The 13,455-nt window shown below is 41.2% G+C and overlaps 1 protein-coding gene across 1 annotated transcript; it reads right to left on the minus strand.

The window, feature by feature from the left end:
• Nucleotides 1-1,490: 1,490 nt before the first annotated feature.
• Nucleotides 1,491-13,034, minus strand: ATF3 (activating transcription factor 3). The gene is made up of 4 exons (XM_037895741.2): nt 12,758-13,034; nt 7,695-7,938; nt 6,249-6,356; nt 1,491-4,738 (listed from the first exon to the last, which is right to left on the minus strand). The coding sequence occupies exons 2-4, from the start codon at nt 7,932-7,934 to the stop codon at nt 4,541-4,543; spliced, it is 546 nt and encodes a 181-aa protein (XP_037751669.1). The 5' UTR covers nt 7,935-7,938; nt 12,758-13,034; the 3' UTR covers nt 1,491-4,540.
• Between the last annotated feature and the right edge of the window lie 421 nt (nt 13,035-13,455).

A 13,455-nucleotide genomic window follows, 5' to 3' on the forward strand; every position in this document is an offset into this window, starting at 1 on the left:
TTAATTGATGCACTGATTATTTATCCCAGTGTTGTTGAACTTGCTTTCTTGGGCAAAGTGTGTAAAAATAGGTTATGAGGATAGAAAAGACACAGAACAAAATACACTCATTAGTGGGTCTTAGTCATAGTGAGCCCCATCAAACTTTTGGAAAGCCCCCATTCTGCAATGTGATCTGCATGGGTCTGCATGGATATAATTGCATGATCAGGCCCTAATTTAAGACAAAATATAAGGAGCAGGTGTAACAAACTATCAGAGGGAATAGGGGAAGGAGAACAAGAGTAATAGTGATAAGAATGTTACAAACACTAGTGATGTACACAATTAGATTTTTTCAGATCATATGTTTGAAAATAAATATTATATAATATAAATACAATTAACATCAGCAATGTCTAGCCTGTTGATAAGTCTTTTTAAAACAAACCTGTGATTAATAGTTTGTGTTGAAGGTAAGTCAGAAGGCAAGAAGGTGGCTTACAAATTTACCAAAGATAAAATGAGACAGGAAGTCAAAACCATACTAGCTAAAGCATGATTGCAATCCAAATAACAGATAGAAGAAAATGGGTGAGACTGAATATATACATGTTGGCTGGTGCAAGTCTTTTAAAGGGATATATTGATAAGGAAGTTCCATTTATAAAGAAAAAAAGATGCTGTTGAAATTGGTAGCCAGAAATTCCACCTATCTATCCAATGTCTTTCCTAGTAGAAAGTCCAGTTGAAATTTTAAACTGGTTTCAGTTGGCCAACTAGGTTTTGGAATGTTGCAATGATCTCTTAGTCTACTGGATTCTGGGGCTACTGATATTTAAATAACTCCAATCTACTGGAATTTCCACGGTGTTGAGGGTTTTGCTTATTTGCAAAGTAATCAAGCTAAAATTTTTGGTCAGCACCTGTAAGTGCCAGGACACTTTTATTTAGAAACTATAGTATGGATGTAGGTGCTCAGTTCTGAATATACAAGCTTGCATATTTTAGCCATGATTCTTAATGTTTTCCCAAATAAACAACCAACAACAAAATCCCCAAATCCCCAACCTGCAGTTTAACAGTTTGCACTTATATAGCACATTCCATTTTATCATCCTAAAGCAATCTATAAATATGAAGATCTATAGCAGCCCTCTAACATATGCATGATCCCCATTTGGCAGATGAGTAAACTGAGCCATGGAGAGCTAAAGTGACTTGCCCAACACCTCACAGCATATAAGTTCTGGCTACGAGTCCCATGATGCAACTACTATGCTATGTATAAAGCCAGCAGCCTAGCATTCCTGGGCAATCCTACAATAACAAAACAGTGTGTATACCTGGAGGAATACAGAGTTCAGTAAACCATGCCAGTTTCAACTTCCAAAAACTTATTGTTGTAAACCTAGAAAACATTTTTTAAAATAGCTTATTGTTCTTCTAAGAAAAGAAATTGTTTCCAGACTTTGAATGAATCTTAGAATGAAGTCACACATGAGCAAATGTATATTAATTATTTTTTATTAAAGTATCAAAACATAACCTTAAGAATAGAAAACAAATTGCTTTTAATGCTGTTTTAAAGATTCTCCTGAATAAAGTAGACATTTACTAAACCCATGCAATGCATTCCTCATGTCTAGACATTTTTTTAGACATTGCTTTCTTGGGTATATTCAAATTAACTTCAGTACCATAACTTATGAATTATACTTGCACATACACACGGGTGCATGCACACACACACACACAGTGCAAAGCAGCTATGACCAAAGAGTTAGACATAAAAACAGAATATCTTCTGACAAAAGTAGTGATACCACATTAACATTTGGCATGCTAGTAAATAACATTTATGTTTAACTCAAGCAGCAAATGCAGGACGCCTGCGTCACCATAATACAGTTAAGAGCAACTGTACAAAATTCCTAAAGAAGAGACAAATTTTGTGATTATGTTGAACAGGAAATGAAGCCAGTCCCTATACTAATACCTCATAACAGCATAAGTGACAAACTTTTTTTTATTTAGCCTTTGCTGATATTTGATGCACAAAGGACAAAGCCAAGGAGTTTGGTATCTGGATTATGCCTAGATCTACTGCTTCTATATTACAGAAGTCAAATGCTAACAAAAATTCGTTTGACAAGGTTATTGAAACACGTTCTATGTATTTCCTGTGTCAGACAAACAATGGGCCAAATTTATCCATTGTGTAACTCCAGTTAAGCCAGTGGAGTTGCATGAGGGGGCTCTGTTCTCCAGCCACAGGATCTGAGAAACTCTCATTGAAGTCATTGGAAGTTCCAAATAATATGCAACGAGAGACTTGGTCCCCAGGACTGAATGTGGCCCAATATGTTGTATTTTATACATTCACCTTTCAGGTACTTGAAGTACATATTTGAAACATGATATAGGACATTACAATATATCCAGATCTTAGGAAAGTGTATTAAGAAGTTCTGTTGCAGAATATAAAAATAAAAAAAGGATCTGGTATGATATCTGGTTTACCCATCTGGGGCTTGCAAAGTAAGAAGCTGATGGTTGAGGTATCTATTGGTTTAGCCTTTAATTTGAAATTGTATTTAACACTGCAGAACTGGTGTAAAATATTATGTACTGTAAGCTCCATTCTTATGGTTTACTTCATTTAAAATGCATTATTAAGCAATTAGACACCACTGATTGAGATATGAACTCTGAACCCAATCCTGCAAGATGATCAACACCTCATGAGAGGCAAGGATCAGGCACTTATACTTTTTAAAAGTGGTGTCCCAAATAGAAGCGTTGAAGTTTAGAAATATATAATATTAGACACCAAAAAGTAAAAATAAAAAAACAGTACAACACTTGTGTTTTCAGTTTTGTCTTGTTTGCAATATTTATTATTTCAACTTCTTAGGAATATTAGTGATAAATAAGGATAATATTTTCTTTTACAGAAAACTGTAATGATAATATTGAATAGGATTAAACAATCTGAGGATTTCACAGAAACATCAGAATTTAAACAAACACTCATAACTCTAGCTCTTTAGTCCAGCAGCTCAACTAATAGTTCAAAACATCTCAGGTTAGATTTTTAAAAAAGTAAAAAATAGTTACTCACTACATCACCAAGTTCTAGGCCATTCTTGGATTCTAAACGGCATTTTGGTTGGCTGCAGTTACCACTCAAATGTGAAAGAAAATTACTACAATCAGAATTCTTTCCCCTGTATAAATCTGGCAATAAGAAATAATCCTGACAGGGTGAGAGACTTCAAACTGTTGCTCACATGAGTAAGAGCTACCTGTGGGACTACTTGTGTGAACAGGATTGCTAATTTGAGTAAAGCTGTGCATAATCAGCCCCTATTATCTATATCTATATCTATGATCTAATGTAGTAAGTCTTTTCCACTTCTATTTTCTGAGATTCACAAACTTGGGGTTCAATCCTGCAGTCCTTACTCAAGCAAGAGTCTTACTGAAGTCCCTTCCTGGTTAGTTCCCTCTTCCCAAAAAGTGCAATTCACCCATGTGCAGAGGGCCAGCACAAGGTGGATGCATTATTTAAATTACAGTTATAGCGTCAAAATAGGGCTTACATGATGTATAGCCCTTGCACCTGCCCTCTGCACAGGGGTGAATTTCACCCAGAATGAATGATAAATCGGAGTTTTGCCTGAATAAAGATTGCATGCTCAGAACCCAAGACATCAGGGAATCATTATATTTTTCAAGTCTATTTTTACTGTGTAATTTTGTTTCCATAAAGTTCTTTGAAATACCACACATATGAGATATTATACTTTGGGTGCGCAAAGGCCAAGGTGCTTTCCTATTTTTCATGGCACAATTGCAATTCCTGAAGAACAGTGAGGGACGTTCCAGTTCAGTAATTGCAAACTTAGTTACATGGACATCTGGCAAGAAACTGACACTTGTCACAACTATCAGATTTCTCAGAATCTGCTGCTGAGTCATAAAAAAATCCACACAAGTGTTGTGAAGAAAAAAAAAAAAGAAGTACAATGTTTAGTTTGAAACTAAAGTCTTTGCAGCATTACGTTAGACTACAGTCCCATCACATAGCAACACATTCTGCCAGAAAGCATCATTCTGGAAACTGCAACACTTTAAAAACACTCTCAGTGTGCTTTCCCTACCAGCAACAAGGAAAGATAGTGTCCATCCAGCACAGCTGTCGGTACAATGTGCATCATTGGAAGTCATAGTGTTCTAACACAAACATCATGAGTGCAGGCACTGTACACTAGCAGAGACCTAAAACTTCCGGAGCTGTTGTCTTTAGCTTCTAGGAACAGCAAGTATGACAAGTACTAAAACCTAGAGTTGAGGCAGAGGACTCTGACTTGATCGAGACCAAATCTTTGGAGAGGAAGAATCACAGCTAAGCCAACATGATCCTTCCTGCTTAACAAAGCAATCTCCCCTGCCTAATGGTTCTAGACTAATAGGATCCTACAGATACACAGAGTCAAATCCTCCATGGTTTCTGTTTTTTGGTGTAAAGATGCACTATGAGAACTCTTGGTTTGCCTTAACCCTGCAATGTTCCTTCTTTGATCTGTTGAATAAAGAGGTTTCTTTCATCCTCAGGTGTCCTCCCGTTCTGTGCTCGAACTATGCAAGTGGGCCTGTGGAGATTGAGCATGTATATCAAATGTTGTTTCTCGTTCTTTAGCTCTTCAATCTGGGCCTTTAGTTCTGCGTTGATAGTTTCCAACTTTTCTGATTCCTAGCCACAGAGCACAGACATAAGTATTGCAGTGAGTATTTTACATAGTTAACCATAATGTTATTGTGATGGTTGCCACCCTTTACTGGTAGCAAAGCATGATGGCTGGGTTAGAAAGAAACTACCTGCTTCTTAATTAGTCATAATTATGCAGCTGTACCTCACCAGTATATAATAGTCTAGAGAACAGATTCAGACAATGGCCCTCTTTGCCCTTTAAAGAAATATGACAGTGGTCACAAAGCCAAATTCAATACAGCTACCTGCCAAACATTGCTTTGGCCAAAAGGAAGCTTACTTGCCACCACACACACACACACAAAGCCATTATGAACTCACTCGGCCAGTCCAACGGCCAAGTGGAAGTTCCAGTGAGCTGCACCCCAGGATCTGAATCCTTGATTCTAGCCTGGTTCCTTGTTCCCAGGCCAGCAGGGACTTAGAGCATGGGGAGGCAGTCCGTTCATTTTGGGGTAGGATGATAAGAAGCAGCACCCTGCTTTTCTCTGATAAGCCCCTCTGACCAACATAAGGAGTGATGTTAATGGGCTCCCCACGCTTTTCTGAAGAGACAGTCACTGATATGGGGCCTTTGAGAGACTGTTTAGTACTCTTAATGCACTAAATACTAAACGCTTCTAATCACAAACTTGCTAATGGAGACAGACATTAGAACCGTAAGGGATACTTTGTGCCTATTCTTGTGTCCTCTGTGCTACCATGTGTAAATGCTTTTGTCTATAGGACTCTTATGACATCATTACTGTTTTGCAGTGGCATAAGCTTATGGTATCAATAAGTAACAGTAATAGTACATAAGCTTGTGATTTGTAAAAGTTACTTCTCTGAAAAGTTCAATCAGAAGTGTTAATTATAAACCAAATGAGATGCAGCTTTAATTTGTTAAGCTACTACATCAGTGATCATTTCTAACTGGAGAGCCATTTCATAGAGAAATCAAGTTTTGGTGCATGGAGTAAGCATAACTTATTAGAATTTATAATGTACATTATGTGAAATGTAATTTTAATTCCTCATGTGTTCCATTTACATTTTCAGATTAGTATTATCAACATAAACAACATTATCACTCACTAAAATTGCAACAATTTTTTCTTCTCCTTCCACAGTTATTTTTCATCTATCTTTCATTGTTAATCAAATTTGATCTAAAGGCATTTGGGTGAAATTTACCCCAGTGCCCTAAGATTTTGCATAGGCCTTGTGCCAGTCTGCTTCACAAAGATGAATTTAACCCATTGGTGAATTCAGCTTTCCAACACTCAAGTGAGGTGGCTAAATATCTCCACTTTACAATTGGGGAAAAGAGGGTAAATGACTTGTCCAAGATCACACAGGAAGCCTGTAGCAGAGACAGGAACAGAGTCCACATCTCCTGAGTCCCAGTCCTGACCTTTAGCCCGAAGACATTGTCCAAATAATGGAACATTATTGTTCCAAATAATGGAAAGAGGAAACAGGGTGAGAACAGTCAAAGTCAGTAACTTACTTTCTGCAAACATTCTGTTTTCTCCTTCTTTTTGTTGCGGCATTTTGCAGCTGCAATTTTGTTCCTTTCCCTTCTTCTCTTTTTCCTTTCATCTTCTTGGGGTGAAAACTAGCAAGATTCAAGATGCACATACTCAGCATGATGCAGTAAATGCAGAATAATCATGTTGATAATTGCTAACTTTTAAAATAATGGTAGCACTAATATGTTTGTGACCAAGACAGAGCATCAAACACCCTAGAGATATGCTTCTGATCTCACAACAGTGTAAATCAGGAGTAACTCCTCTGAGGTCATCATTGTAAACTTGGTGTAACAGATCAGAATGAGGTCCTCTATGTGTCACATTCTGAAGATTTATTTAAGCCAACATTTTTAAATTAAAAATATATTCAGATTTTATTCTACTGACTAATGTTTAATTCCCTGAAGTCAGGAGGAGTTTTGTCTGAGTAATAATGATGTGTAGAATCAGGCCCCTAGTCTGGTGGTTGGATAGCAGAGTACTATGCCAGTGTCTAAGATCTACTAGCTGTACTCAACCCAGCCATCTTTACACATTGAACGCCCTCTGACGCCAATAGGAGTTTGGAGTGGAGATCAATGGTTGTGTATGGAATTCACAAAAAGTTCCACTCTTTGCACTCAATTCTGCTCTCAGTTACTCCAGTGTAAACCCAAAGTAACTTTGGCCCTACGGACCAGAGTCTCATCTCACTTGGATTTTACACTGGTATAACTCCATAGATTTCAGTGGAGTTACTCAAACTTATACCAATGTGCATGAGTTCACAATCTGGCCCCCCACGAGGCTAGGAATGGCACAGCTAGTTTCTTCAGAAGAGGGTGTTATTATACAGCTTAGTGCTTTCCTTTTGGCCACCTGGTAGGTTCACAACCAGAAAACTGGTTTACAACCAATTCACGGCTATTGACCAAACTTAAGCTAGGTCTTCACCACAATAAAAGGTGTCTTTTTATATTGAGATAGTGACCTTGATATAAATCCTAGTGGTTGATTTTACTTCACTATAGCGAGCTGAGGAAAGTCAACCCTTTACCTCCCACCTGCAGGTGACCTCAACTAACTAAATCAAGGTTAAATTGCAGTGACTTGCTCCATGCCTTACAGCAAGTCAGTAGTGAAGCCAGATCCAGAGTAGCCTCTAGAGATACTCCCTTCCATTAATAAGGGAAGTTATTACTTGTGTCAGGCTAAAAATAAACTGGCCCTAACTGAAATGAAAAGTGAAATCGTGTTTCACAGTAGCACGTAAAGAAAACAGAAATAAAGAAGCACTAGAGCACTGAACACAGTGACAGATTTAGTCCCCTGAGGACTGCCTGTGTTTGAGTTTATATCATTTTTGGTCGTTGGTATATTTTGTGGTCCATTAAATCAGAACACTAATCAATCAAACGGAATTATCATCGAAGGAAAAATACCTCTGCTTTCAGAGCAGACATTTCAACAGGTCTTTCCAACACTGTCACTGTATCCAATGTGGAAGACATCCTGTGGGATAGGCACTTATTTTGGATGGCAAATCTCAATTCTTCTTTCACCAGTGGGGTTAGATTTGTGAAATCCTCAAACCCTAGTGATGCTGTAGGAGACAAACAGGGAACAATTGCGGAGGCGCTGACTTCTGATGCAGATACCTGGCTTGGGTTTTGGAGCATCATTTTGCTGAAAAGGAACAAAATAAAAACATTGAATAGTCTTTCAATAATCTTAAAAAGCCAAACAGATTTGACAGAAGAGAGCTGCATTTTCCATAACTATGAACCAATCCCTGCATATTTTTTGCATAGGTTGAGGTGACATTCTTACACTATTTATACACATAAATAGTGTATATGTATACACACACATTTATAGATTTTAGAGTCTCATGGAAAGGTGTGTGAGTTGACACTGTAGTTCACGATGGTTGCAAGAGAACGGTTACTGTCTACTTTATAAGGAGTGATCATGCATTCCTTGAGCAATTCAAACTTCCATTGAAATCAAGCAGTGTAGGCTCAGGTCCTAAGTGAATGCATCTATATTTAATCAATTTTTAAATGGATGTATGTTTTTTAGATTCTATCTCATTATGAAGTCCATTTTCAGGATCTTTCTGCAAAGTAAAACGGCATTGTGAATCCTTCAAGCATGGCAAGGTGTGTGACGATAATATTGGGGTGTGAGGGAGGAAAGGAGAAGGACCCGTAGAAGGAAAATGGCAATTGAAGAGGTTTTAAATTTTAAAATTGTAAAAAGACAAAATTAATGGTTCTTTCATACTAAGAGCTGTACCTCTATATTCGAGCTTGGAAGGAATGGGATAGAGCCTGGCTTCAGTTACACCTGTGTAAATCCAAGTAACTACATTGGATGCCTAGATTTACATGGGTGTGACTGAGCGAGATTAGAACCTGGTCCACAATTGTTCAGATCAAAAGATAAATTCCTGAAAAGCAGTTTATAATAAAAGTTGGCACAAGCATAAAGAGCTATATATGCTCAGAGGTATCAAGCCAGAGGTAGAGTTGGAGGGAAGGAATAATGCAAAATGTGAAGTATATTTTATTCTTTTGCTCTTGTGAAATCTGAAAGTACCCTTGCAGACCCTTAAAATTAAGGTATTTTAAATGATTAAACATTTATGTCCAGATCCTCCATCACTGTAAATTGATGTACAGTAGCTGTACTAAGTTCAATGGAACTATGCCAGTTGACACCAGTGGAGGATCTGACCCTTATTTTTTAAAAACTGGATAAAATTCAGATTATTTTACCATCTTGCTTTTTCTACTTCCTCACAGCATGCAGTCAACTGTATGTCTTGTAGTCATGGGGTTACTATAGTATTACCTGTTCTTGATTCGTATGGTAATTATATAAAATCAGTTGCAATTAACTCCCTAGCAAGTAAGTAGACAACTGCCTCAGGGCATCTTTGTACGTAAGTGAAGGCTCTATGTAGTCAGCCTAGATTTGTGCACTCACCTTTATGTCAGTGCTATAACTTTGCAGTTTTGGGTGGGGTTGAAGATTATGTACTCTAGCAAAAGGCCAGATTCCTCTCTCAGTTATCCAGAAATTTACTCTAGATTTACACTGGATAATTGAGAGCAGAATCTGGGCCAGAGCTAAATATTTGTAAAGGGTAAATACAAAATCCTAAGGTTAGTGAACTACCGATATGTAGAATTCCCTTGCCCTGGCCACCAAATCCCAGGTTTGGAGGCTTTCCAAAAACTCTCATTTTCAATAAAACTAGAAGAACTGAGGAGTTCCCAAACTCTCCACATGAAATCCTGGCCCTACTGAGGTCAATGGAAAATTCCCACTGATTTCAGTGAGTCCAGGATTTCACCGTCATTTATTAAAGAAGGGAAAATTCCCTGGAACTATTTGTTATTCCAACAGACCTTGGGAAATTTATGTAAATTTATTCACTTCAGGAAGCCCCTGCTCATGAGTCACATCTTAAGTACTGATACCCATTAATCCTATAATCTCAGAGAGCTAGAGGATACTCATCTCCAGCAAGTTAGAAACATCCCTCTGATTTCCAGCTGACAAAACAACAACAGCATTTACCATTTAGCATTTCACCAACACATTCAAATAGGTTCTATTTTCCAATGGGATTGAACCCATCATTGTCTGTGGATAGAGGAAGCCTTAGCCATGTGCATTAGCTGTCATTATTGTTTTTGCTCATGGTGATAGCTTAATTCTATATGGGTAATTCTGTTCAATTCACTCCAATCAGAGATCTAAACAAAGCCATTTCTCCAGCCCACCCCAAATAATTAATTGTGCTAATAAATTTTCAGTGCTGGTGGTAGGTCTGTTTTTTTAAAAAAATAAGTGGATAAACTTTTAATTAAAATCAGCATTACCACCAAAAGAAACCAAGAATGTTCAGAGCTTTCACGGAAAATATCTTGAGAAATATTGTCCGTGCTGGATTTCCATTAGTAATTTAAGGAGTTATTTTCAAATATCCACTAGCACTAATGAAATTCTGCTAAAATCCCTTTGATAACCCTATTTGCTTTTTCTGGTGTCTCCTTGATTTAAGAGTGATGGGGAAGTGTTCTCTATGGGCACCCTTGACTTTAGAACTTGCGGCTCCCCTTGGTCTGAAATAACCCAAGTCTGTTGACCTTCAAAACGTGCTGGAAGGCATCTCTACTTACTCAGGCTTTAGGAAAGAGAAGTGTTCGAAGGGGCTGAGCTCTGTGGGTGGGTAGGTTTGTGGGAGTACTGTTTTGGGTCAGTTTTGCTTTAGTGGGGTTTGCTGCTAGTTGCCGCTTGTTTTTTGTAACCAATTTTGTAAACTCTTTGGGTCAGGGACTGTCTTTTTGTTCTGGTTTGTACAGTGCCTAGCACAGTGGAGTCCTGCTCCATGCCTGGGGCTCCAGACACTATGATAATACAAATAATTATAAATCAGAACTACAACAGAGGTACGGAGAGTGCTAGATAGATACCTTTTGTATACTTGATAAAGCAACATAAAATTGAAATGTTGGTATTTTCTTCTGTTCAAAAACATTTTTTCTTCAAGATGAAACATACAACTTCCTATATTACACTAGTATAATAAGAGTTAAAAACTTGTTTTGCCTCCCTTTTTTCCAGTCATCTGTCTGTACATTATCTTAGGCTGTAAGTTATTTGGGGCAAGGGCCTGGTTTACTCTGTTTGTAAAGCACCTAACACACTTTGGCTCGTTCTATAATTAGCCCAAGAAAACAATCACATCTAGACCTTTTTGTTTAACTACAGTTCCATACAACTGCATGGATCCCAATCTGGTGAGGTGCTGAACATCTTCATCTCCCACTGAAGTCATTGGGAATTGGAGGTGCTGAACACCTCACAGAATAGCACCACAGAGGCTCAATTCATCCCTGACGCAAGAGCAAGCTACTCCATCAGAAGCTTATGATCAAGAAAAAACAGTATGTTTCCTGATGAAGATCCCATTCCACAGTTTGTGTAATGATATTTTTCCCACCACTTTTAGTTTTCACCTCTCACATTCTAACATGTTATGTGTCAGGGCACATTCTCCATTCCAAAGTCCAAACTCAGCCTTTATGTTATTTAAAGTGTCCTTCAGTTTAATGCGAATATTAAAAATGAACACTTCAGGTCACCCTCACTCCTAGCTTTCCTTTAATTTAACTGCAGATGAATGATTTAATTGTATTTCCTTAGATGAATTCATTTCCCTCTGCTGCTGACGCAATAAACCCTGTGAGCCCTACAGGTTAATCTGAAACGGCATTAAGAGCAATTATAGTTCACAACCTCTGCGCACTCAAATTGACCTTTAGGATTCTGATATCCCTGATCATTTCTGCCTCCGTATCTGCTGGCTTCGAACTTCTCTGCTGTTGTTGCTACCAAGAAAATCGATTTCACACAGGAAACTCGTTCTGTGTAACAGTTTTTCTGTTGCGTCGTCACTCAACCCTGCTCAGTTAGGCAACAGGTCAGCAACTGATCTTGTTCATGTCAGTCATCGGGGGGGGTGTCGGAGAATGACTATTGTTATCTGCGACTGACTTTCCCCACTATCTAATTATTCCCCACCTTGCAGGATGATATTACTTCTCGTCTGTGTGTCCGCTAATCAAATCATCCAAAGAGGTCAATATTTCCCCCAAAATAACATCAAGGAGAATAGCTCCACCTGGGACCTTACAACACTTCTGTGTAGCCCGGCCCAGGCTCAACAGACACAGCCATTGCTGGGTGACCCCCTTTAACAGAAGGTGCCCTGAGCTCTTGCTTACTAACTTTTCTCTCTAGTCTAAACGACTGTATCGCAGCACAACCTGGGCCGTAGCTTGCGGGCGCCGGGCGCCCCGCGGCACCGGAGAGCCGCGCTCCCTGCTGCCGAGCAATGCGCCGCCCTGTGGGCTCGACCGCTACCCCCAGCCCCAGAGAAACGAATGAATCGGGCAGTAAAGCGGCCCGGGCCGCTCAAAGGGGAGAAACCCGGTCTCGCGGGTGAAGGGGTGGGGGGCAGATGCGCAGCCCCCACACCCCCCCCCCCAGCGAAGCGGCGCTCCTGGCCCCGGCGAGAAAGCGCCCGGCGGGTCAGACGCGCGGCTGAGCGCCCCGGGTGCAGCCGAAGCGGCGGTGGCTCGGGCGAGCAGCGATTGCCCCGTCCCAGCGGGCTGCGGAGCCGTGTCAACCGGGGGGATGTCTCGGGCGCGTGTCAGAGACGCCGAAGCGGGAGAAATGGGGGTGGCGGGGTGGGGAGGGGGGCTTTTTTCTTGTGCGGGGGGCCCCAGCCGGAGTCAAAAACTTCGCTCTCCCGAGCGCACTTTTGCTTTCAGTTGCGTGCTCCGCGAACTGCCCAGCCCAGCGAGCGGGGCGAAGAGGAGGGTGTCCTCCCCCCCCCCGCCCCGGCTTTCCTCGCCACTGTCAAGTTCCTTAGCAAAGTCCTGCCTCCCCCCCCCCCCCCACCGCGCCTCCTTCCAAACTCACTCACCTTTCCCCCGCCGCTTCTCACGCTGCCTGGCCGCGGCTGGGAGAGGCGGAGTGGGACGAGCAGGAGCGAGGCAGCGCCGGGGAGCAGCGGGCGGCTCGCTCGGTCTGCGCGGCTCCCTGCCGGGCAGTTCCGAGTTTGCCGCTTGGAGAGCGGCGGCGGCTGCTTCCCGGTGTGTGTCTGAATCTCTGGCTCGGCGAGAGGTTGCATCACCCTCCTTATATAGGCGAGTGGGCAGCGCTGGTATTTACTCTGGCGGCGAGTCCCGGGCTGATGTCATGCTATTAATAGCCTCGCCGAGAGAGCGAAGGAAGGGGGGGCGCAGCGAGCAGGGGGCGGTGATGCAAGGCTCCCCCCCCGTCCCCACCAGGAGGAGGAGCAAGGGAGCTGGCTCGCCTGCACACACGCTCCATAACAGGACTGCAGCCGCCTGGGCTAGCCGCCAGATGTGAACTCCTGCAGCTGCGTGTCAGCCTCATGAGCCAATGGTGCCCAAGCCAGCTGCATGACTCCAGATCGCTGGCATCCTGCTGCAACGGGGATGGGCAGTAACGGATCGGGGGGCGGCGGTGGACTGAGGGGGGCAGAACTGGTTCGCTGAAGGGACCTTTTAGGAAAGGCTTTGTCGTTTTTCTCTAGCTATTTAAACGGCTTGAAAATCATCCCCCCCTCCCCCATTAGATCAGCCTGTGTGTGTTTGT

The sequence above is a fragment of the Chelonia mydas genome, chromosome 3, assembly GCF_015237465.2.
Source record: "Chelonia mydas isolate rCheMyd1 chromosome 3, rCheMyd1.pri.v2, whole genome shotgun sequence".
Taxonomy (NCBI): Eukaryota; Metazoa; Chordata; order Testudines; family Cheloniidae; genus Chelonia; species Chelonia mydas.

What these genes read in the sequence shown, in the direction of transcription:
- ATF3 (XM_037895741.2), bottom strand. Translation starts at nt 7,934, where the DNA reads ATGATGCTCCAAAACCCAAGCCAGGTATCTGCATCAGAAGTCAGCGCC. An exon ending in TGTCTGCTCTGAAAGCAGAG is followed by an intron (nt 6,357 to 7,694) that starts GTATTTTTCCTT and finishes GAATCTTGCTAG; the next exon opens with TTTTCACCCCAAGAAGATGA. An exon ending in AAACAGAATGTTTGCAGAAA is followed by an intron (nt 4,739 to 6,248) that starts GTAAGTTACTGA and finishes CTCTGTGGCTAG; the next exon opens with GAATCAGAAAAGTTGGAAAC.